This window comes from Grus americana, chromosome 25 (genome assembly GCF_028858705.1).
Source record: "Grus americana isolate bGruAme1 chromosome 25, bGruAme1.mat, whole genome shotgun sequence".
Taxonomy (NCBI): Eukaryota; Metazoa; Chordata; class Aves; order Gruiformes; family Gruidae; genus Grus; species Grus americana.
In genome coordinates, this window is record NC_072876.1 from 853,092 (window position 1) to 879,126 (window position 26,035).

The window sequence follows — 26,035 nt, forward strand, 5'->3', positions numbered from 1 at the left end:
AAATCTTCCCTCTCTGCCATAGCACTCACCACAGGTCCCCGCCTGTCTGCACACACTCACCAGGTTCTCTTGTTGTCAAAGAAAAGGACAAGGAAGAGCTTTTCTCCTGCCTCTGTCTGCCTCTGCTCCCCCAACTTCAACACGTCCATGGGTGGGACTGGGATGGGGACTCCATTGTGGAGCAAACCCTCGCGCGGCATCTTGGGATCGATTATCTAGCGACACAGGGAAAGGATATTTAAGCACAAAACCCTTCAAGTACTGCAGAGTGTGCAATTTTTTTCTTCTGTTCTTTCAGCCTATCCAAGCTAGACAATTAAAATCTACTTAGGATGGGTAAGCAAAATTGCTTGCTCTGTCTCAGCGGCAATTTTTAAAGAATTTTCCTGTCCTCAAGGCTTCCCCTATGGAAGGAAAGCCAGTCAGACCAAAGGTCAAGCACCCGATCTTAAAAAAGGGAAAGGACACAAGTATATGATTCTGTGTGGATGTAGATTACACTAATTGGTAATTTAGTACAAACTCAGTATTGTTGTGTTCAGCAAAGGATTTCCTTTCTTCACTCCTAACTTGTACAATAAACGTAACACCATTGCTGTACTCGGCAGGCATAATGCGATTTCACAACAGCTCCATTCTGGGGCAATTCAGTTGACTTCAGCGGCATTGCTCAGATTTATACTCCTATTAGATCAGAATCAGGCCCAATATTTGGAGAGAGTCGACAAGCAGTGCCAGCTTTATCAGAGGAACACAGACTGTAGTCATTTTGGAGAGAAGTAACAACAGATGCACTGATTCTGCCTGTATAAAGCAGAAATGTCAGTGTCCAACATTTGTGCTATGAAATCACAGGAGAACAAAACAGCGACAGGTGGATGTAATACTGGGTCTACTCTTCTCTGCCTCCTGGTCTTGGCTTTGACATTGGCCAGCTAGGAATTTATTAGGACACTTTTCCACCACAACATATTGCTGTAAAAATGCCTTTTTTTGGGGCAATCTCAGCGTTTAAAGTCATGCTCAAACGCAGTTTAACTTTGGTTGTAGCCACATAAATATGTAAAAATGCTTTGGCTGGCCAACACGACTAGCAGATCCGTAGCTGTTGTCTCCTCTGGGCTCCAACTTAAGAGCAAGAGCATGGATGAGGGTCACTCTTTTAGTAGAATCTGCCCTTTGACGGCATCAGAACTGTGCTCAGCCACAGCATACATGCTGTGTCAGCTTACGGATGGTTTCACAGCTCTGCTCCTTGGGTGTAGAGACCTGTGTAATTTCCGTGATGACTACACTTGTTTTCACCCCCTACAATTTCTCAGCAGTCACAAGCTCTGTGTGTCACAGCGATCCCAACCATAAAGATACTTAAGGGGATGGCTGTAGCCATGCAGAAATTACACGGAGCAGAGATGGCAGGAAGAGCCATGTCTCAAGGGATATATTTAAATGCAGCAGAAACAACAAAGCGTCGTCAGCCTACCTCATGTTCTTACTTCCACACTTACTTCAGCAATCGCTGTTGATAACTTAACAAGCACTTAAAAGCCTGCAGTGGTACTGGCACTTCCACGCAATCACTGCGTGCCATGTCTGGCTTTGGAGCTGAGTATGTTGCTCACTGAAGCCAGGTTTATGGATTTCACATTAATAGTTAAATATCCAAAGATGGATAAATATTAAGGAAATATCGTTCAAAGGACTAGGTGCGAACATATGCATATATTCTCATATTTAAATCAAACATATGGTTATTGCAAGAGGATACATATATATACACATCACAAGGCCAGCTGGGCACCTACATATGGAGTTGTACTCACTATACAGGAAAATGTGTGGGCAGTTAAAAGACATCAGTGGAACCTGGTGCCTGCCTTTATAAAATGTAGGTCTTCTCATGCAAACAGTAGTGATTATTTTCCCCATACTTGCAGAGTGAACAGGAGAGGAGAGGAAAGATCTCCTCCTATCCCTGGCACCAAGAGAACAAAGTTTTATGAATCATCTGCAATACTCTGAAACAATGAGACCAGGGAAAATTAACTGTGCAAAGGGGAAAACAAAAAAAAAGCACATTGCATGATTTTGGGAAGTTTTCCTTTTCTTTCTGGTTACACTGCACGCTAGCGCTGTGTTCTGGGCTACCTGCGCTGCAAGTACAGCCTGAGAGCGCAACAGGGTACTTACCAAGGCAGGGTAGGAGGGATAGCCACGGCACTTGGCCCACACAAGCTCCAAGGGCTCCAGCTCAGCCTGACTCTCAAAGGACATCAGCAGAGTCCTGCCTAAGGGACAGAAGGAGACGTGGCTTAGGAGGGCGACTCCTAGCAAGGTGCTGATGGTAACACAAGAAACCACACCATCATCTAACCCAGGCACGATGGCCTGCATTGTCTCAGCTAAACGGATGAACTACTGTTGTACTTAAAACATACTGACCACATTTGTTTTAGTTTTTTTAACCTATTTGCTTCTGCAGCAAGCAGAAAGCTGGAATTTTGCCTTTTTTTTCTTCTTTTTTTTTCAGACCAATCCAGCTATCCATCACATAAGAGCATACATTCAATCATTACTGTGGGCACATATGCATAATTCCAGACAATTTCTCTTAATCAAGATCTAGAGCATAATGGAAAGCCACTTATTGTTTCTACCTATATGCACTGGGTATCCAAACTAGAGGTGATAAGACACGCGTCTCATCTGCAGTAAGTTTATGATAAACTTTAACGTGCGGTGAGATCCAGCCTGGCCACAGTGAACCTCCAGACTTCTTTATGCTCTGTCAGTACAGTCATGGTCTGCCTCAAGACAAAGTCACAGTCACAGCCTCCCAAATAATGGGTCTAAGTCCATGCATGCACACATAGGCAGCTTCAGATGAACTCTTTAATATGGAAATATTGATCAAATTCAGATCTGGAGTGAATAGCTGCTATATCACTGAAATAAAATGGGTATACCAGAGATTCATTTGGTCCATTGAGCTCCACCAAGCCAAATCCATCCACAAGGGAACTGATGAAGCTGTATCTGAGATTAATTTGGACCACTGTTCAGAGAGGTCCTTTTTATTCCTCCTAAATACAAATATCTAGACTATTCTGATGCCATATACTTTGATGCTATTTAATCTCTGCAGGAAATGCTTGTTCTAGTTGATGGAAGTCTATTAGCCGTTAATTTTTTCAAACTAAAGTCAAAAGTATTGCAAAAGATCCGTTCAAGACATGAATAACTAATCTGTCAGCTCCTGGCTCTGGAAAAGGAGTAACCTTCATTAATGTGAATTTTACAGCAAGTAGTGCTTGCTCTGGAGGGGAATGACCAAACACCAGCTTTACCAGAAGTTGAACTGAATGTAGAAAATGCTGAATACAACCCAAATGAGCACCCTGCCCAGACGGATCTGATGTGCTTCTCCACTACTGCATTCCAGATGTATTCTTCCATTAATGAAATTATGTTCTACAACACAGAATTGTCCCACTGATTCTAATTCTCCCGGTACCAGCCCTGCTCTGTAAGCTTATCTCTAAAGCAGATTGCTGAGCATGCAGGATCCAGGATAATAACGGTTCCCAGAGAGACGGGAGCCAGCACACAGGAGCTGTACAGAAGGGCACAGGTGTACCAGGGAATCAAAACTGAATTCTGATTTCAGCATAAACCTGCAATAGCTCTAGCATTGACACACCGTAAGAAAGACGAGATTCTGGTCATGCGAGTGCTGGAAGATTGGTGTAGTGCCTTGGATAGCATCAGAGGAGTGTTGACTTAATTTTACTGATGTATAGCACAGTCTGACAAAGCTGACTTTTTGTAACAAAGACCTTGAAAGCAACAATAGCAATACAAGAGGGAACAGCTATGAAGTCATCTCCAGAGAGACCCCTCTTATAATTATGATTTACTGTTTATACTGCAGCATCATTAAAGAGAACTAGTCCCAAATCAGGAGAAGACAGTGCCAGGGACGTTATACCTACTGAAAGCACCCATCTGAGGAGAACACAGGGCATAAGGCAACCAGCATTTTATGCAATAACCTAAATTCGTAACAGAACAGGTGATAACGCACAGGCAGGTCAGCAGCCTGACTGTACAATCTGCATAGTTCATGCAGGACTGGTTCCTGGCGTGCGTTGAGACCTGCTCCCCCCGGTTCAGATGGATGTCAGCCCTATGGCACAGTAGGACCGCAGCAGGGTGTTCCCCAAAACGGGGCTGCTGTGCAGCCATTCTCACCTGAGCTGCCGTAATCAGAGTCTCCATTCACACCTTCCAAGAAGGGCATCCGAGAAAGAGCTGGCTTGCCTCGACTTCGCTTGGGAGGCATCAAACCACTGTTAGAAATATGTGGAAAAGTAGGGCATTAGGAGAAAAGAGATTACCCTTGAAAACAAAGCCAAGTCATTCCTCAGCTCTGTTTAAAATACTGTACTGGTGCACCCTTGACATGAAAAGAACACTGAATATTTGAGGGAAATGCACCAGAAGAGACACATTGATGACAAGTACACTGGACATCACCCCAGTTTTGCCATGAGCAAGGGAAGGGGCGAATGGAAACCAAGCTATGAACACGAGGAAGAAACCTAAAGGCTTCACGCCGGAGAGCAAATATGCAATTGGACATATGTCAGCCCATGTCCTGAACATCCTTCTACCTCATTACTACAAGCATTTCAGAAAACGGACTATCTCCACGTCGAGCAATCCTATTTTTTTCCACTTATTGTAATTCTTTCTTTTTATTTGTAAATTTATTTACAATTTTCTAATAACCAGCCCATTCTGAGTGAATTTGGTGCTTAAAAAGTGGAGAAAAAGCAGTAAACAGAGCTGTTCCTAAATAGAATAATTGTACAAGTTATCCACGAGACATCAGCTTGTTTTTAATTCTTTGTTTTGTGGGTGTCACACAGCTCTAATGTAATTTTTGCTATGTGAATTGCTTGCAATTATTGTAATAAGCACTTACATTGCACTTTCCATCTTCAAAGTACTACACAAACATCGACTAACAAGTCCCCACGCTCCCCTGTGAATTCAGATTTGTCTCCCTCACTTACAGATGGGGAAATGGAGGCGAATGCGGTGGGGCCGTAAGGCCACGACATGGTTTGAAAGGGAATTTCTGGCTCCTTGTCCTGTTCTGACAGCATCCTCACCCCATGAAGGATTTCTGCATGAGTCAAGAGTTTATTGCAGTAGCTTCTTGTGAGATCTGCATAGGGGTCCGGCTTACAGAAGAGGCAATGACTGAGCTGCAGATCTGGACACACACGGCCCAGAGAAGAGGGGACAGATGGAGAGGTGTCCTCCATCTCAGAGAAGAGCTGGAGGTCCCATGCCTCCAAGGGGCTCAGCATGTGCTAAGAGAGAGAATTTACTGGGGCACCACGTGTTTCCCCTGGGCTGCCCCGCACCTGACTGTGGAGGTGGGATCACTCTGCCCTGGGGAAAAACCTTTGCACCAAACTTGCTCCTCGGAACCCAGGGCCTTGCCCCTTTCCTTGCCATAAAACCCTTTGCAAAAAGAGATATATAATGGAAACACTAATCGAACCTTAGCTATGCTGCAAAATTATACACCTCTCTTGAAAACTAACATTTAGAATCATTCAGCATAGCAGAGCAAAGTTTTTGCCTAAAAAATGCTTCTGGGATTGAACCCCGCTGCAGAATAATTTGTTACACAGCTATTACTTCTAAACTGTAGCCTCAGTCCTGAAATGGGGCGTGTATGGGGAGCTTTAGGATTTTAAGTGCCCAACTGACATTGCAAGCTCGAGGTCTTACAGGACTAACTGAGCACACGCCTTAGGAGGAAGCATAAAATGTCTGAACATATTTCTCTAGTGATGGATCATCAAAGACAAGCAGAGGGCAATGACATGTTCAAGGCACTGAAAATGTGCCTAAGAATATCAACTAAGAAAGTCTTGCTTCTGCCTGACCCGGACAATCTTAGCCACCAAAGTTAAATATTCTCAGCCTGCCACTCACAACTCACCAAGACACGATTCTGGCATAACACAGATTTTACGGTGTAGTGAAAGGGCGGTGAAATGAGTCAGTGTTTGGAGGGCTGGGCAGGTAGATAAGACCAGAAAAAGGATGTGGTACCCATGTATGCCTACTGCATCTGAGCAGAAGATGACAGATGTTTGCTTTAGGTCTGGTCAGTCCTGTTTGAAGTGCCTGGTTCTGCTTCTAAACCTCTGAGAGGAAGAAAGCAGCAATTCAGTAGGTGGTAAAAGTTCAGATTCACCCACAGTGCTGAGCTGGACATTTGAGTTCAAGGTTTTTCTAGATTTCATAGAATCATAGAATATCCTGAGTTGGAAGGGATGCATAAGGATCATCGAGTCCAACTCCTGGCTCCACGCAGGACCAGCCAAATCAGAGCATATGACCGAGAGCATTATTCGGATGCTTCTTGAACTCAGTCAAGCTCGGTGCTGTGACCACTTCCCTGGGGAGCCTGTTCCAGTGCCCGACCACCCTCTCAGTGAAGAACCTTTTCCTGATATCCAACCTAAACCTCCCCCGTCGCAGCTTCATGCCGCTCCCTCGGGTTCTATCACTGGTCACCAGAGGGAGGAGATCAGTGCCTGCCCCTTCGCTGCCCCTCGTGAGGAAGCTGTAGGCTGTGATGAGGCCTCCCCTCAGTCTCCCCTTCTCTAGGCTGAACAAACCCAGGGACTTCAGCCTCTCCTCATACGTCTTCCCCTCTAGACCCTTCACCATCTTTGCTGCCCTCCTTTGGACACTCTCCAATAGTTTTATGTCCTTTTTGTACTGTGGCGCCCAAAACTGCACGCAGTACTCGAGGTGAGGCCGCACCAGCGCAGAGTGGGACAATCACTTCCCTAGACCGGCTAGCAATGCGGTGGCTCTGGCTCTCAAGAATTGAAGGAAGGTATGCATCAGCAGAGAGGATGTGTATGTTACACAGAGGCGTAACAGATATCCATTTGCTTGAAAAATCAAGCACTAATTTTGGGATCTATAGCTTAAGAGGACGGGATGGAACCCGAGAAGCTTTTTGTCATTAGGGTTAACACACAAAATAAGTTAACAGTTTGGGCTGGTTTCGAGAAAGAAGTCGAACGATAAAACCAGGCAGGTTATCCAGACACGGAAGGTGTTCTAGGGAACAGTTTTGCACGGGGCACTTACCTGCAGGCTTCAAACACCAGCGCACCGCCCCGGCCAGCGCTGCACTCAGAGTCAGAGCTGCTTTCTGCGTGCTTCACAAAGCCGTTAGTCACTCCTACTGAGGAGACAAACGGGAATCAGCCCAAAGAACCAGCAGCAACACACAGAGATGCTACCAAGGCTCAGGTGGGGTCACTGTCCCATGACTCACAGCCGCGAAGATGCTGAGGACTTCAACTAGAGAGGGCAATTCTGCACACAGTTCCCAAACTCAGCTGCAACCAAAAAGTGACTAATAAAAGGTATTTCTACCCCCAACACATGAAAAATTAGGCTGTCTCTGAACAAGCAAGTGCTGGGGAAGTGCCCAGGGATGGTATAGGAAATTTCCACGCAGCACCCAGCTTGCCGAGGAAGCCCAGAGGCCAGGAAATGAACCACTTGCTCATCTGGCTTCAAGTGTATTTGGAAAAGACACAGAGGCTTCACGCTGACTGCCACGGACTTCTCCCTGCCTCACCACAGGCCTGACTGCCGGGCTGGTCCCTGCCCATGGGAACAGGCATATAAAACCATAACTTACTTGGTTACAGGTTCCGTGCTGAGAGAAAACCACTCTAGGAAATACTTGTTGCTTCAATTTCTCAAAATGAGATTTTCCAGTGCACATAGCAGACACTGAGAAGCCAGTTCTCCCTGGGTAGAAGAACACTCCCCACCACCTTCCTCTCCAGCCAGTACAAATGTTACTGTAGGGGTAAGCAGAATATTTCACTTCTTTGCCCCAGATGCCAACGACACTGGAAATCTTCCCTTCCCTTGCAGGTTTCCTGCTCTGTGCACCAGAGAGATACCGACGCAGAGAGCTGGGATCACCTCTGAGCTTAGAGGAGATCCACAGCCAAGGCCAGGCAGGGGTGGGCAGGGAATGACCCCCAAGAGCATCCCCAAGCCCAGAGCAGGTGCAAGAAGGCCAATGACCACTGCCTTCCCCCATCCAGGGACCCATCACCCACAGGTTTCCTGTGGGCTCATCAGAAGCCCATCAGCCATATAAAGAGCAAATTCATGTCAAGGTTCCTATTGTTTTTCCAGCTGTAAATATGGAATGGTCACAAGAAGCAGATTTCTGGGAAATACCTTGTTCTGACAATTCTGATCATGCTGACCTGCTCCTGCAGTAACATGGATTCGGCACACCAGACACTCCCTCCAGTTAGGAGAAATCAATTGTGTTTGAAACAGGGGAAGGAGCTGATTCACAAAAGCAGTGCTGCAACTCATAGGAAAAAAACACCAGTGCTGCTTCAGCAGAGGAAAAATGAGACTGCCTATTTATCAGTGATTTTCCAGCACCATGACTGTATTTTTCCTTTTTTAATTTCAGTCTCTCATTCTGACCTGTATCCATTGTGGGCAACTCCTCTCTGTTTTAATTATTGGCAGATGATGACGCTGAGTCCCTTAACTCTTTGGAGAAGCCATTTGTGTTTCCTTTAACGTGCCCTGGTAAGTCAATCCCCACATTCAACTGCTTTCCTCCCACTCTTGGTTTGCTAGCAATCTTCTGACAGCCAAATAACTTTAAGATAATATTTGAGCTATAGGCTAAGTCAAGCCTTACAGATGGGAACTGCCCCACGATGGCTGTTAACACAGAATTAAAAAAAAAAAATCACATTGCTGTCTCTCAGATGTTCCTTTTCACCTTGTGTCTTTTCCAAATTTGATCTCAGCTGCTTATTCTTGTTTGCAGATCTAATTTGAAAAGAAACCTGCTCAGTATTCCCACTAATTTTATTTAAACCCCAGAACTGAGGGTACAGATGATGTTAAAGTAATATTTAACATCTCATCCTAAACAGGTGCTGTGATTCCGCTCCACTGCACACCTCCAACCAAATGCACCATCTCTGCAGCAGAAAACTCTCACTCCTAAGAGCGGCCGAGCCAACACAAGCCCTTCCACAAGGGCAGGAATGCAAACACTTCTCAGCCCTTACTGGAAAGCCTGGAGTCTCCAGCCAGGCCATTCAACAGCTTTGCAAGCAGCTGGGCATGTAACCAACAAGGCTGGTAGGCAAACCCTACAAAAAATGGCAAACTCTCTTTTACAGCAGTCCTGAGGACTGGCAATGGGAAGAGTAACTTGTGACCCCCCTGGGCTTCATCTTGGTACCTTTAAATGTCTACAATACAGGTGTCTAGAGCTAAATTAAGCTACCACAAACTCCCTGTAGAGTCAGTGGAGAAGAGAGGTGGACTCATTATGGACGTGTCCTGTCTGCCTTTTAGAAATCTGTGGAGAAGTTGAAGCTTTCGTCAGGCACGTCTGGGGACTATGTTTCCCCCAAGCATAAGGTGAGTTTCAGGTGAGTAGTCTGGATGCAGACATCTTTACTCGGCCCCAGGATTCCCACTCCCTCAGCCCCATCTCACAGTTTTCAAGGGTACAGAAGGAAGAGAAATCCCGAGGAATTACCTCTCTGTCCTGCCTGCCTGGGCGACTTCTCTCCATCGCTCTCGCTGCCGGTCCTGCTCTGCGGCCGCTTCCGAGCTTGTCGTTCCCCATCAGGGCGCGAGGGTGAAAGCTGCCCACTCTGCCCATGGTCCTCCCCATTCTCCAGGGAGCAGTCCAGGCCTCTTTGCAGCTTCACCCCGTTCTTAGCTTTTTTAAAAAGGACAGATGTCCGTCGGCCCACGCCACTGAACGGGGGGCTGGCTGGGGTGTCTGCAGGCGGCAAGGCCAGCCCATTCAGGCCGTTGTCGCTGAGCAGGCGCTGGAAGGCTTGGCTCTCCCGCTGCAGAGTCTTCTTGTCAAAGAGCTCCCTGTCTGACATCACCCTCTTCTGCAGCTGATTCAAGGACTTGCTTTCACTGATGGGTTTGAGCATTGGAGGGTCCTGCAGAGAGTCGAGCTCTGAGAGAGAGGGCGCAGGTCCTGTGGGCTCCAGGGTTGGAGGGTGCGGGGGTTTGGCATCATCTGCTAAAGGAATAAAGAATCTGCTTGAACATTTTAGAAAGAGTTATTCCCAAAACTAACAACATTCCCATCTTTTGCTAGGGCCACAGACAGGAGAAACAGCAAGTCTTGACTGCTGACATGCACTAGGAAAGCTGGAGCTAAAATCCTGCTGCAACCTCTCACCTTTATCCCCTTCCTCGTCCCCTTCCCTCGATGCTTTATCCAGCCCCTCTTCCCGCAGTACAGGCTCCCCGTTGGGCATGGTTTTGTTCTGCTGCTGGGCCAGTTTCTGCCGAATGGAGTTGATCTCCCGTCTCAGGAGCCGGATGCGTCGTGTCCGGGCACCGCTGGACCGCATGGTGCTCACCATGTCTAGCTTCTCCAGCAGCTCCTTCAGCTGGGCCTCCAAGGAGAGATGAGCCCGGTTCTCTGGGAGGAGGATGTTATCCACTGCATCAAAAGAGAGTGTAACAGTGAAAGGAAGGAGCACAGCTTCTTGAAGAAGGGAAATCCACTCCTGCATTTGGGACCACTGCCATACCTCATTCCCATTGCTGCTATTCATGAACCAATCACTTTAGTTCATGGATTTAGGAACTGTTAACCTTGGAGCTTGGACTGCCTTCCTTTGGGAAAGAGCAGCTGATTTAACTTGCTCTGCTCTCCAGTTCCCGTTACTGTCCCAGGGGCAACAGTGAAAGGATATGTGTCTCCACCCACACAAGACACCGCACAGTCCAGGTCCTTGGCACAAACCTATTTTATTGCCAGATTAAACGACAAAATCAGACCGCAAAAAGGACTGGCCAAAACATAACATGTTCTGGCTCCGCTGAAGGGCTGGTATCCGCTGGAGCAAGGCAGACAGCTGAGGGCTCTACTATCGTACACCAACACAAATTTCGTAACAGACTGTCCGTCTGTGTCCAAGAGGGCTGCAACATTTAGGAATCAGATGGCAGACCGCGAGCTTTGCATCCTGGATGGCAGCAGTATTCTGTACTAAGTTTAGCTAAGTTATTCAGCCAGTGCTTTGGAGCTGCATCTCAAGACAGCTATGGGAATGGATGTGGTCATGTTGTGAATGGAAAAACTCAGCTAGAAGTACTGCTTGGGTCCTAGTACCTTAACTCGATATCACCCCCTCCCAGCCCTCAGTGCTCCATCTAACCCAGTTGCTCTATACCTTGCCAATTTACAATGAAATGTATGAGCTTTCCTCAGAGCAAAATATCCTAGATCCATGCTCTTCTCAGGCAGAAGTGCCCTGGAGAGCTGGAGTGAAGCTGCACCTAGCTCCGAGTGCTCAGCTCACCTGAAATCCTGCTCCTTGACGCTCTAAAGGAGTTAGATATATGCTTAGGTAAATAGATGGATAGGAAAATTCTTGTATGCTGAATGACAGCTATGATTCTGACACAGGCTGAGTGACATGCTCCAAACAAAGAACACAGTATAAAAAGTTAATACACACTCACCATCCTCCCAAGAAAAGCGGTAAAAGTCCTCGGTTTTGGGTGACTCGGGCAGGTGAATCCCCACATCAGTGTCAAAGCCGATGTTTTCAGCCTGCCGCCGTGCATGACGCAATATCGCTCCTCCAAGGTCTCTGAGCCGGACAGCTGCTCGGTGGAAAATCGTGTCTTTAGCATTATACCTCATGCAGTTGGTAACTATAAGGTTAAAGTCTTCCTCAAACTCATCCAATGTTCGGTACAGGTGGGACTCCAGCTTCCGCCTCATGGTGGAAAAATCCATTGGGTTGGAAATGAATTCCAGGTAATCTGGAACCTAAACATATAAAACCTGTACAATTACAAAAACCATTTACTAGCCAACTAGAGCGCATCCATCATAAGCACTCTTAATGCCCTTTCCATTGGCAAGGGGCAGCGCCAGCAGTTCATTTCTGTGTCAGCCAGTCAAGGCAGACACATCCTGGCTCTGCAAAACATTGCTTGTCTGAGACGTGCTGAAGCTTCCAGAAAACAATACCTTTTTTTTTTTTTTGGCCTGGAAGGATACCCACATTGTGAGTCCTCTTTGAGATATTCTTTAGTCCACCAGCAGCTTGGGACAAGGTGGTTTGTGCTTCCAGGGTTATGACAGCACGTGAGCTTCTGCCCAGCAATACTTCATCTACAACCCGTTAGACGCCTCTAGGAAAGAGACTTGCCTCGTTTAAGTTAACGGGCTCTGCAAAGATCTGGGCAGCATCCTTCTCCTGCAGCAGGTCCAGAGTTGTGCGTAGAAGTACGTTGAAAGGGGTCAGCTGTAGCTCCATTGCAGCCTGCTGAACCTTGACCTGGGAAGGGGAAAACAGCCATGAGCAGTTATCGAGGACAGGGGATGCGAGTGGCGTCTCCCTGATTTCGCCTGAATCATCACCCCAGCTCTACTCAGTGGTGGAAACCTCAGGTCATCATACCAATAGCCTGGTAGACTCATTGCTGAAGAATTTCTGGCAAACACCTTGTGCTCTCCATGTGCAGGATGCACATTAGCAGACAGCACTTTGCAGAGTCTAACTGCTCAGTCCATTCCTTTTGTATGGGGAACTCCTGTTTATCCAATCTCATAAAGCCAAAACAAGAGAAAACCCCATAAAATTAAAAGATAATACGACTAAAAATGAAAACAGGAAGAAGCCTTTCATGCCTGGTATGTTATCCTGTAGAACTCCCTGCCTGAAGACATTATTATGCCAATTAGCAACATGATACAAAAGTTAAAAGTATGTAGGCATTTACATGAACAACATCATCCATAATTAGACTAGAGAGCATAAACAAAGTTTAAGATATAAGCTCTCACACTTCAAGGCAGAAGCCAAACAACAACAGTAGTTAAAATGTTTGCAAATTCCTAATACAGTTTCTTACATCCTTTATGAAGTGTCTAATACTGTCTGATTTCGAGCAAACAAGTTGTAGCACCAGTTTGATCTCTTACACTGAAACTCTATTCAAAGGAGACTGGAACAGGATAGAAATATTCCTTTCTCCTTTAACGTTTTAATTTCTTTGATCTCACAATCCCTCACTATGTTGTTAAATCAACCACTTCAGCAGCAAAGGAAAGCAAGTGTGTTTACACAAAGCAAACTGGATTTGATAAGCTCAGCAACAAGACAGCATCAATAAGAGAATGAACAAAGATGGATATAAAGACCACACTCTTCCTCCAAAATGGGAAAGAAGCTGAACAAAGACTCAGGACTCTGGAGCATCCTCTTCCACTCACCTAAAAGCTGGCTGGGACAGAACTCCAACTAGATTTCTGTGATGTCTTACCTTTTATAAGGCATACTGCAGTTTCAACAAGCTTTTATGGATTTAGCCAACTGTGATATAGATATATCAAGATATCAAAAGCAAACAAAGCCCAAGAGTGGGGGTTTTTTGGTGGTTTGGTGGGGTTTTTTTGATCCTCCTACCTAAAATATGTCCACACAACATCCAGGACTGAGCCACTGCTCTAAGTCAGGGACAACATAGCAAATAAACCAGCACTGGCATCAAAAAGACCCAGAAAAGCTGTGGGCAGTTTCTGGCCACAAAAAAAAAAATAGCTTGCAGAGGGGCTGTGATCACAGAGGATGCTGCTTTCCCTCTGCCTGGCTCTGCAGACAGCCTGAGTGCTGAGCAGCAGGGAGAGCACCCAGGCAACGCCTGAGGCCAAGCGTGCAGACCCTGCGCAGGGCCAGTCTTTCACGAAGCTGTCCTTGCCAGAGTTGTGGCTGCACCATACAACCAGGTACGGCAAGCGAAGACCCTCAACAGGCAAAGCTGGCAAGCCCGGGAAGTAACGGTGCAACTCTGGAGAACTGCACACAGATTAAAGTGGAAATCAGTAAACGGTCTCCACCTTAAAACTGCATCTTCTCAAAAATGTACTTAGAGGGTAAAATGCAGGAATTTTTGGCTTTCAAAATGCAGACCAGAGTTGTGATTTAGACCTCTTCTCTGAAGCAGGTGTTATCAAACTCCTGAAATAAATATTAAAGGCGATCAAACTTCTACTCTGCAAAATATCTGGTCCATGCCCAGAAACACAAGGGGTGCTGTAGATCAGGAAGCAAATCCACTGTTAGTTACGCAAACACATTTTCCCAGCACTGTGCAGCCCAGCACCAGCTCTGAGGGCAGAGGCTGAGCAGCGCAGGCCTGTGACTGACACAGGGAGAGATGGCTGCTCTGCACATCCAACAGTCAGGCTCTAAGAAAAGGCTCAAGAAAAACTCCCCGTGTTCCTCCTCTGCCTCAGTGCTTGCATGGGACTGAAGCAAAGTGCAGCAACCCGACAGCCTAAACTAACCTACCTGCTCCCGTTTGAGTTTTTCCCTCTTACGGATCAGCTCGATGAGCAGCCGTGCCCGCTCCAAGTCATGCCGCAGCTTTTGCCAGTACTTCAGCTCTTCCTTCACAGCACTGGTCTTCTCATCCTGCTCCTTCTGTAAGGCAGCACAGTGGGGTGAGATGAAAAACGTGGCTGGCTTCCTGCGTGTCCTCCTCTTTCTAGGTATCCCCTGTGAATCACTCTCACAGTCTTTCTCCTGTCTACTTATCTCTTGTTCAGACTATGTCCTCTCCTTCCTACAGCATTTAGCTAACAAACACAACATCAGCTTTTCTGGATTTTATATTATCTGTAAAGTTAGGCCTAAATCATACTGTAGCTATGCCCTCGGAACACATTTCAGTGCATGCTCATGTACACCCTCCCTGCTTTTATACACAAGTTCATTACAGAGGCTGGAAATTCTTTCTGTTGGCTGCTGTGCATCGAAAAGGCAGCGCAAAGCATTTACAGTATAAAGGTAAGGCGAGCAAAAGCATGGGAGAAAAGAGGTATTATTATCCTCTTTGTAACCAATAGGAAATAGAGCCACAGAAAGAGATTCACCAAAACACAAAGGAACAGCCAACACTGGGGGATGAGCTCACACCTTCCAAGACACAGTTCAGCGGCTCTGCAATGCAATCATCCTTCCTCTCCTAAATCTGTAGCTTTTTTTAGTGGTTTTGAGGACATAGCTGAAGTGCATACACCTTCGCATGATTGTCAAGAGAGGACAATTGCTTCACAAGATCTTGATGGTTTATATTTACAGGACATTTATTTTTAAGAACTTACGGTAAATTGCCAACTTAATAAACCAAGGAAATGCTGCACTTCCCCAAGCTCCAGTCTGATGAGTGGGAAATTTTTTTTAATTAATCACCCAGAGCAGTCTTCACGCAAACCAAAAGTCTATAAATTCCTCCAACTACAGTAAAAATATACGTGCATAATGTGCACAATACCTACTGACAGGCTACATCAGAGGGTAGAGTCCGACTGCTTCATTACTTCACCAACTACTTCTCATGCCAAACGCAGTGCTATTTAATAGCAACGAGATTGAGTGACTCTGGACACCAGCTCAGAGGAGGAAGCAAAGGAGGCCAGAGCTGATGATTATGTCTAAACTTCCATATGAATGTGCATGGGAGGGTTGGAAATTCAAGCAGCAGGAACAATGACCCAAACTGGAGTTTGGCCAGGACTCTGGAGCTAACACCCATTTTCTTGAGAAGGGGATCTTTAATCACTCGTGAGGAACGTGAGTTTATGATTCATCTAGGAGATCCGTCCACCAAGGGCCCATCACACCCTTGCACAATCCTGGGTCTCCTGACTCAGAGGAAAAACTCTTACCTGCTGGCTCATCAACACCAACCCTATTGGCACAATGGACAGCCCACTGATACGCTAACTCAGCTCTTCAGGCATGAGCATACGAAGAGGAGACCAAAAGGGACTTAAACGAGGTCGCGCTCTGATCGTTTCACCCTCATTCCCCTTCCCAGCCATGCATCACGTACATCTTCCCCAGGCTGCATGCTCTCTGTCCTCCCACGTGGGTTCAGCTGAGGACCAGTACCTGCTCCGCGTTCCTCTGAGACTGGAGATGTGAGTGCAGGCGCCGGATCAGGGGCACCCCGTTCCTCGCCTGTCGCTTCAGCAGCCAGTAGCTGTGGAGCCTCCTCATGAACTGGTTCTTCCTCTGGAGGGAAAGGCCGTGGCAGATTTTGTTCAGCCTGCAGGAAGCAAAGAAGCATCACAGAGCCAACTGCAAAGCAATCGTGACTCTGCATACCCTGCTGATACCAGCAGGTTTCCAAGCGAAGCTTTGCAGTGTTGTGTCAATGCACACTTCAAACTACACGTGCAACTGGTATAATCTGGGATCTCCCCACTGCAAAGATGTATGTGTCTACTTTACACAATATATAAGTCTGGGAAACTAACTTGACAGGAGTCCAAGAATAATGTATCACCTATTTTAACTTTTTCAAACCATTAGTTAGATTATATATGGTGCCTTATCAGCAGCTTTCCAAAGCTTATCTGTTACAATACTGGCGACACATCACCACACTTCCTCAGGCACCAAAGGAAAATTTAGCACTACCTAGTTCTGCACGAGAGAGAGATGGGAGAAAAAAGACCAACACAGCTAAATTCAAAGCAGCTTGCAACACTGACAAGTTTGAGACGCTCTGTAATAAAAGGAGGAATTAAGAAACTAGGAAATGAGATTAAAAAATGAAAAAAAAAAAAAAAGCAGGACAACCCCTACCTGCCTGCCAACTTGTAATGCCTGAAGTATTTTAAAAACACCTTCACAACCATCTGTGTCAATTTGGATGGTAGATGGGTGTTTGCCATTAGGGACTACTGTGGATTCTGCACTATGCGACAGTTTGGGATGACTGCTTGGCAAAGTACGAAAACCAGTGTGCCAGTGCAACTCACATGGAAGAACACTGGTCAGGGATGGGTCTGCAGAGCACGCTTCAGACACAGTTATTGCTAGGTCTTGACTGGACACAGCGCTTCCAAGGTCAATAACGAGAGGGACCACGTCCTCAAAGCAGACCCTCCAGCTGTCCAGCTCCTTTCCATCCACCTGCAACACTCACCTGTAAGAGGGGATTTGTGCGACTGTCACCATGGGCACAGATGAACGCCCATTGGTCACAGCACCAGGCTCCTTTTTGATCTTCTGCTTCAATTTCACTTGGTTCTTTTTCAGAGACCCTTTGGGAGGGCTGGAATTGGCTTCCTCCTCCCCCTCCTCTTTCACAGTGTCCTCCTGTCCCTCGCCACTAGCAGCTGGAGACCCTTTTTTCACGGTTCCAGGTGGGGAATGACTCTCACAATAGGCAGTCTTGCGCACGGTGAACGTTGTGCCATTGATGCTGGTCTCCCTCATGGGTTCTATCTTCATGAAGAGGCCAGCCCGCTGGGCACAGGTGACATGGAAGGCAGCATAACAGTTCACCTTGTGGCATTGGATAGCAGCTCCCATGCCCTTCTGCTTGCAGATATAGCATGTGAGCTTCCACCGAGCCGGGGGGATGTTACTTATCCCTTCAATGGGCTCCAGGAACACCGTGTTTGCAAAGCAGACCTCTGGGATCCAGATGGCACAAACCACATGAGCCCAGCGGCCATCGCTGGTCTGCTTGAAGGCTCCACCTTTGTTTGGGCAAAGGACACAATCCACAGGGCGAGAAGGGGACTGTAAGCAGCAGCGGCAAAGCCACTGCCCCTCAGGGATATAGGGCACGCCGTAACACTCCTGGTGCACAGCCAGATTGCAGATATCACAGAACAGGATAACGTTGCTGTTGTGACACTCATCATCCATGCAGACACAGCAGAAGGCATCCTCATCGATGACAGACTGCTGAGCCCCATTGTTCCGGCTCTCGAGGTACGACTCCTTTTCCAACCGGTCCACCAGCAGCTCAAAAGTGTCAGCACTAACTGTCCCATAACCATCATCCCTTCTCTTCTCGTTGACTATTTCCAGCCAGGCCAGATCCTCCTCATCCATGTCATACTCCACCTCTACATCAAGGTCCTCGGGAGGCTTTTCAATGTACCGGTAGTAGGCAGCGGGGAGAGGAGGAGCATGTGGCTGACTGAAGGAGTCCACCACACGGAAGTTGGGCTGGGGTAAGTGTAAAGACGTCCCTGGTGCATGTTTGGAGCAGGACTCCTTCTTCTTGCCTTTGGAAGGTGTTTTCTTAGATTTGGAAGGGAAAAGGGGCTGCTCGCTGTTTTCCTTGTTGCTGTTGCACTCTGTGATGTCCTGGGCTGTCAGCTCATCCTCTGTGATGATTTTTAAGGGATCGTAGATGCTGATGCGATGAAGCCGCCCATCAATGTCTACCTCCACGATCCGCTGGGCCTGAGCGTATGTCAGTGTCTCCCGAGTCGGTGAGCACTTGAGGCTGTAGGGTGAGGGAGAACGTCTCCCCTCCAAGTTCTGCCGGGACCTCCTCCGAGGCTTCCTCATCACTGCGGTCCAGAGACCCTGTCAAAAAAAACAGACGGAGGACAGCGTAAGCCAAGGAGGCAAGCAAGGAGCAGCGCAGATTCAAAAACTCACTCAGCGTTGCAATAGAGCAACATTTCTACTAGAGACTCCAGCAATCTCAGGCTTGCTGAGGCCGCTTCACCTTCTTCCATACAAGCAGGTAATGGATATATCAACCATTTCTTACAATGTGTGTCACAGCGATGCACAGCACCCTCCAACCTTCTCTATTTGCATGCCAGGAGATGTATATACCCCCATACCGCCAGATGAAAAGAGCTGAAATATATTTTATAGCATAGCATCCAAACAATCTGCTGTGCATTCAGCTCAGCAAACCATTCAGATCCCTCAAAATTCAAACGGCACTTATCACATCTGCTTGTACTGCTCACATACTAAGCTCACACAAGCCAAGGAGTTCTTCTCCATTCTTTTGCCTGCGGCTTTTCTTTTATATTCCCAGTAGCATGCAAAATGTGCTGGGTGTTTTCCAGACGGAAAGGAAAGCACTGTTCCTGCCCTATGAAAGCAGTTCCAAATTTTTTTTGTCACTGAGCTCCATATGAAAAAACTAGCACTGCTCCCTTGGTCCAGGAGCTCCTCCAAGTTTCCCACCTCAGGGCTGCCACCGCCATTTCTTCCTTTCCCACACTGCAGATGCAAAAAGTCCCGTAATGAAAATCATCCTTCAGCTTTGCTTTCCCTTCTCTCGCAGGCGTTGCTGTTCCTTACACCGCTCTCCAGACAGTGCGCTGAGTGGACTGTGTCCTTCCCAACACACAAAATGGGTCACAAAAACCCAAACAGGGGATAAACTGAGCAACGGAGCGGGTGCTCGATGTACACCCCTTCTGCCCTTCAGTGGGATCCATGAGGAAGCAAAGGGGAATACACATGGGAACAAGCGGCATGAATCCAGATGGACTTACTAGTTTTGGCTCAGTGTTAACCCCTCTGGAGCCACAATCTGTGTTCCGGCACCTGAGCAGGTTCTGCATGGAGGATCCACAGGGGTATGAGCAGGAAAGCAGCAAGATTGCTTCTAGACCGCACCAGGAACCGTGCAATGGTGTTTACTCAGAGCCTTAACGAAAAGCCCAAGCCAGCTCTGCCCTCACAAACTGCTAATCAGCAACCCAGATAATTATTTGAAAGTCGGCTCCTGACATTAAGGAGGTGCCCATCAAGGGGGAGCGGAGCAGAAGCCTGGAGCTGGTGAGATGACCTGGGGGAAGAAGGAGATGTGGTGGCAGAAGCCCAGCAATCTTGAGGGCGAAGGAGGGAGGCAGCGGGGAGGGAAAGTGGAGAGGAAGCCAAATGAGTAACGCAAGCAAGAAGGGCAGTGTCAGGGATAGGAACATGAGTTATGGGAAGAAATGGGCTGAGGCTGAAACAAACCAAGGAAAGAGGGAGAGGAGACAAAGAAAAGCAAACGTAAAATCTCCCCGAGAAGATAAGTCAGCCCAGAGCTTATCTGTTGCTACGCAGAGGCCTGAACCAGCACCTCACCCTTATTTAGAGCAATCCACACTTTCAGCTGCTTTCTGTGGGACCCGCAGGCAAGAAAACACCCTACAAACCTATAATTTGTACTTAGCTGTTGCATTATTTCTGCTCTGTGAAGGACAGAGCTCCTCAAACCCTCAATTGTGTGAGCTGGAGCAAGCAGCACATCGCAGGACCAGGATCTGCAAGAAGTCCTGAGCTTATTCCAGAAAGAAGTAAATTCCAGAAGTGATACTTTTTTCTTGAAAGTACTAGCTCTGTGAACCACAAGATTAAGCCATGGTACAACACATGTCCTAAGAAAAAAATGGGCTTTGGGAAAAGTTTCCAAACTCTCCTTTGCATCCACAGAAATAAGCTGCAGGTGCTTGAGGCACAATTTAATTTCAGATGAAAATTTCCCCCCCTGCAAATATAGGTACCACGAATTTCAGGACCTTTGTCTTAAAACTCTAATCAGTCACTTGATCAGCTGACTGCAGAGACCCAACTGCCAAGCTCTGACAGCTTCAATCAGTAGCAAAAAAGAATTTTAAAATAAGGGAAAAAAATCCTGCTGGCAAACAGCTCTCTTACAATTCAGGCGGACACGAGTGAAGAAGATATTGGAGGCAAAAAGATATATGAGCAAAAAGATATTGGAGGATAAAGTAATTGGCATGAGCTGATCACACTCGTAATTAATATTGTGTGAGAGCAAATTTCAGCAAAACAAGCACCTGAAGGAAGGGTTAGTTTATCTGTCGACGGGGAAAAACAAGGGTATGGCATTCCTGTTGCTTTAGTGAAACAATCAGTATATTGTCTAGAGAAATTACCCAAAGTGGGCTTTCCACCACCAGCAACCGACTGCCAGAAAACAGCTCGTTTGTAAAACACACAATTACTTAGCGCTATGGCAGAAGCATCTGTACCAGCATGGAAATTGCTGCCAGCGAGAGCTGAGCGCCTGGGATAAGACATGCACCCGGATATTAGGAGAGACACAGCTACCCACCTCCACATACCTAGAAAGCAGCAATGAAATGAGCTCAGACACGCTGAGCTGAACACCACAACCTCGTCTGCAACAGAGAAACTTTGAAGCAGCAATCTAGGAATGTTTTGATCTTCTTGGCAAACTTGAAAACACCTCCCAGCCACAGATAGAAAAGAATCCCTCTGCAAACAGCACCCATGCACGCTGAAATGCTAAATGGACTTGACTCCAGCGGGGTTAAATGCTACTTCAGCCCTTGCTGATTCTGTCCCACCATGGACAAAGGTTGATGTGAAATGATTATACATGCAGCATTAAAAAATCCAGCACAAGTGGATCCTCTGAAGAAAGGGCTAAACATTGCTGTGGTTTACACCCATGCAATACCGCGTTGGCCATTTCCAAGGGTCAGAAGCACTCTCTTGCACCACAGAAGACCTCAGTCTCCTTCCCACCCCTCCTTCCCGCTGCAGCCCTTCTTTCCAGCCTTCCCACGCTGAACAACCAAGGATTTTCTTTCCAGCACCAGGGTTTTTTTGCTAACCTGCAGAGGACACAAGGCTGGACTCAAGGCAGTGCTGCTGGGGGAGTTTCCTGGCCCTTTCCAGCATGGCTTGGTGAGCCCAGTGAGGAGCTATGTCCCTTGATGATGGAGATCTTCAGTGATTTTGAGAGAGGAAAAGATCACCTGCACCTCAGCAGGCAGCAGCAGATGTGAACAACATGGCTCTTGTTCCACTCTGGTGCACCGTGATTACTGGCAGTGGCTTACAACACTAAAAAGTCTGGGGTCCAGCATTACCGTAAACCACCCCTCTCCAGAACACCAAATCAAACATGAGGGCTGGAGACGCTCCTCCTCGTCACCGTCCCACGCTGGCAGCCACGCAGCTCCAGGCAGCCACTTGTTGCTGTTTGCTGGGATTTAAAACCCGTTCCTGTGCAGCGGGGAACGGACACCTACGGAGCTATTTAAGAAACACGTCCATAAAATAAAGGCAATGGATGCCACAGGGGAAAAAGACAGTCTGGAACAATCGTAGCCTCTTTGTACCTTTCTCTCACCAACCAAAAAGCCGGGTGAAACTCCTGCCACCCTCACTGATGTCCCTCCACGTTCCCACTGTGTTCATGCTCACCATGGGCCCATATTCCCCCCCCGCGCCTGCCCAGGGTTTGCGTTCCTCACGCCCACACTGACGCCTACAACAAAGTGTGTCAGTGCTCAGCAGAAGTCGTGGAGAGCCACCTGCCCCGGCACAGGTCAAGATTTTTATTGACCCCTGATATTTCTGTAACCAAGTCAGGCTGACGGGAGATGCACAAGGCCACAGGAGGGGAGCTCCCTCCAGAGCAGGGCAGGTGTGAGACATGATGTCGAGCTGTGGATGAAGTTTAAGGTAATGTCTGGGCTCAGCAACAAATAACACATGCCATGAGCTGTGTCTGGCCCCAGCAGCTGTGCTCTGAGGGAACTGTGGCATGCCATGAGCTGTGTCCGGACTGAGCAGCAGCTGAGGGCACCATGACACACCACAAACTGTGTCAGGTGCCATCCGGGAGCTCCTCTCAGGAGCTCCCTTGTGCTGCTAGGGCCACGGGATCCCTGTGGGGAGCCCCGGCAGCAGTCAGCGATCTGGGTCAAGACACAGCAGGGACCCGAACAAAGATAAAGGCGCCCCCGGGGAAGGAAAAGGCGCGGCGGGGGTGTGCGATGAGCTACGCCGGTCCTCAGCACCGGGCCCTGCCCTGGCGTGCCCACCGTCCCCAGGAGAGCGAAAAAAGTCCTTAAGAGAGAGGGACCAGGCGGTGGAAAGCGAGAGAGCGCAGGGAGCGCCAACAGGCTATTGGCTGTTGCTGCCGCCCATCCTAGCTCCACCACCAATAGCAAAGCAAGGCGCTGTGGGTCTAAAGAGGGATGCGCTCCGCCCCGCCTGGGCCAATAGCGTGGGAGAAGGTGGGCGGGGCCCCCACGACCGCCGCGAAGAGGGGGGGCCAAGATGGTGGCAAGGGGGGGGGGCCCGGCTGGCACGGTGCTGTCCGTTCTTCCCTCCCCAGGCGCTCGCCGCCGCCCCCTCTTCGGCGAAGGGCTGTGGGCCGCTCCCGCCGCGCGGGGATCGAGCAGAGCCGCGGGGACGGGCCCGCAGGCTGCGGCGCACCGGCCTCCCCCGGCTCCTTCCCGCCCGCCCGGTCACCTTCCCGCGACCCCGGCGCGGGGGTGTGTGAGGGAGGAGAGACCCCCTGAGGGAAGGGTGTCGCGGCCTCCCGCGCAGCGCTTTACCTGGCCGCCTCAGCCCGCCGCCGCCTCGGCGGTCTCCAACGTTGCCGCCGCCTCCTTTTTGGGGATTTTTTTTTTGTTTTGGGGTTTTTTTCCTTTTTTTTTTTTTTTTAAATCCTCTCTTTCCGCCTCCCCCTCCCCTCCCCCCTGGGGCGGACGGGCTCACCCAGCCGGCGGCGGGAGGGGAGGGCACAAGATGTCGGCTCGGTCCGCTCCGGCTACGGCCGCCTCCTCAGCGCCGCCTCTTCATGCCGCTGCCGCCGCTGCTCCCGCCGCTGCCGCTCCGGCCCCGGTGCCGCTTCGCCCCCCCTCCCCACCTCTCCCCCCCCCCTCCCCGGGGCCCCGCTCGCTCCAGCGCCCCCGCCGCTCCCGGTGCTGTGTGGAGGCGAATGGGGGGGGGAGCAGGGGACACACGTACAAGATGGTGGCGGCGGCAGCGGCGTAGCCCGGCCGAGCGGCGAGGAAAGGCGGCAGCCAGCGGGCAGGCGGGGGAGGGGGCTGCCGCGCTTCGCTCCCCCCCGCGGGCAGGGACCGCCCGCCCCTCCCCGGTCCCTTCCCCCCCCGGGCCGAGCGGAGCGGGAGGCCCCCGGGGGCTGCGGGGTGACGGGAGGGAGGGGGTGTCTCTCCGCGGTGGCCTCATGGCTGTTGGGGGGAGCCGCTGCCGCCCGCCCGCCCCCTCCGTCCCTGGCGAGGCGGAGAGGAACGGGGGGGCTGCGGAGCGCAGTCTCCCGGCCTGGCTTCTGGCTCCGGGCTGGCAGAGGGGTTTGTTCTCCCCTTCCGCGGGCTTGGGGGCTAGGGTACAGCTGGGGATCCCTTCTTAGGAGGGAGTCCCCAGGCCACAGGAGATCGGCAACCTGGATTTTTTGGGGTCCCTTCACCCTACACCCACTTTTTTGCAGGAGGCATGGTGTCCCCCAAATGCATGGGAACCTCCTTGGGAACGTTACCCGGTGCTGGAGCATGGCCCAGCTGCACCCCCCAGAGTCTGTGGCCTTGTCTCTACCATGGTTAGCCCAAACAAGCAACATCAAACAAACGATGGGAATAAAAGCCCGTATTTATTTTCTAGTCTAATACTTCAGGTCCAGATGGCCACCTCAGGTGCAGAGGTGCGATGGGGTGGAAGGACAGAGAGGGACTGAGAGGAACGAGCAAGGAAGAAGTTATGTTTGCAACTGAGATAAGTGGTGAGATGGGAGCTGCAGAGGCTCCTACGGTTATTTTTTACAGAGCGTACCACATACTTGGGCATATGTATGCTCCACCTCCCACTCAGATTGTGCAGAGTATTGCATAATATTACCATCTGAATTTATAGAATTAACCAAATTGTTCTCAAAGGAAAAAAATGAATGCTATTTTCCCTCATTTACAGTCCAACTATAGATCTTTTGTCTCTTAATGTATGTTAACCATGGAATCTGAGAGCAGCCAGTCTAGGACAAGGCTGGTTGGACCTAAGGTTGAAGCCTTAAGAGCATGAGAAAATGTTACTTAATACTGAACACTTACATGTCAACCTCTAAGTATGCCTTTCTGTGTATACTTTTTAAAGAATCTACTGTTAACATATCAGAACTCAAATAATAATGTATTCTCTTCTTGTCCTGTATGAAAATAACCTGTCAAAGATTTAGAAGTAAAGTCCAGATACTCTCACTGATTTACATAGGATCTCACCTAACCCCAGAAGAACAGCTATGCAACAGCACGATCCTATCCACAAAGGATAAAAAAATATAGGGGTTTCTGCTTCTGTGTTGGGAAGACAGTTAAACAGTAAATAAAATAATTTCAGTAACTGATGAGCAACTTCACTATCTAATTGTCCTTCCTTATGTGAGAAATTAATTTTGATTTTAACCAGGTTTTACTTGTGGGATTTTTTTTCTAGCATTTTTTGCGGTTTGTTTTTATTTCCTTAAAAAAAGACCAACTTTTGCAAAATCTTTCATTTTGACCTCAGTTTTGAAACTCTGTACTCTTAGATTTGTACTGGAATTGGCTTACTATAATCACATTAGGTTCTAGTCTTGCAAAGATATATGCTTAACAAGCATGTGAATAGCCCTGTTAAGTTCAGTAGGATGTCTCGTGCACAAAACCATGTACAGACATCTCCAAAGATCGGGCACCACACGTTAGAACATCAAAACAAGCTATCCACCACTTAATTTTAAAATGGAGCCGTAGAACTAATGTGTTATTTGAAAAAACATTCTGAACTTATCACAAATCCCAGAGGCACAACTTAATTCAATTTCTTTGCTCTCCTAGTTTTTCAAGGGTGCAAGTTCAAAACCAGCCATGTTACTTCAAATGAAAGCGGCACCCAATCATATTTTAATTTCCTTCATCTTTATTCAAGTATATAAAACATGAAAAAGGGGAGAAAATTATCCTTTGAATTGAGAACTGACCTTTTTTGTTTGTTGATTCATTAAGCCTCAAAAATTACTCATTACAGTCATGTTTGTGCTTCAGGTGTTTGTTCTGTGGCCATTTTCTTCAGAATCGTTGAAATTAATGCAATTGCTAAAAAGGTTAAAAGCCTGAGATCTCAAAGTGATTCACCTCAGCTGCTGTTTATTTCAGCTGGGTTTGCAAGTGCTCAGCTGCACTTTCTAAGACCCTAGTTTTGTGGGGAGTGTATGTGTATTTATATACATATATAAATGACCCTCACTAACTTCAGAGAGATGACACAAGCATCCAGCACTATCTCCTCAGTGGTGGTCTTTTTATTTTTATTCTTAACAT

The 26,035-nt window shown here is 48.1% G+C and overlaps 1 protein-coding gene across 11 annotated transcripts in view; it reads right to left on the bottom strand.

Moving 5' to 3' along the window:
* BRPF3 (bromodomain and PHD finger containing 3) overlaps nt 1-23,572 on the bottom strand; it is a 31,234-nt gene extending 7,662 nt beyond the window's left edge. For 2 of the 11 annotated variants that reach the window (XR_008574128.1, XM_054803453.1), the window contains exons 1-12: nt 19,442-21,533; nt 17,104-18,506; nt 16,062-16,218; nt 14,457-14,588; nt 12,312-12,440; nt 11,614-11,926; nt 10,319-10,585; nt 9,653-10,156; nt 7,192-7,288; nt 4,252-4,349; nt 2,191-2,288; nt 61-215 (exon numbers count right to left, since the gene is read on the bottom strand). Coding sequence is in view for 10 of the 11 variants with exons in the window: in XM_054803453.1 (XP_054659428.1) it covers nt 61-215; nt 2,191-2,288; nt 4,252-4,349; nt 7,192-7,288; nt 9,653-10,156; nt 10,319-10,585; nt 11,614-11,926; nt 12,312-12,440; nt 14,457-14,588; nt 16,062-16,218; nt 17,104-18,506; nt 19,442-19,510 (3,422 nt within the window). In the remaining variant the exon portion in view is untranslated. The other 9 variants (XM_054803459.1, XM_054803460.1, XM_054803458.1 and 6 more) reach the window with 9 other exon arrangements.
* Between the last annotated feature and the right edge of the window lie 2,463 nt (nt 23,573-26,035).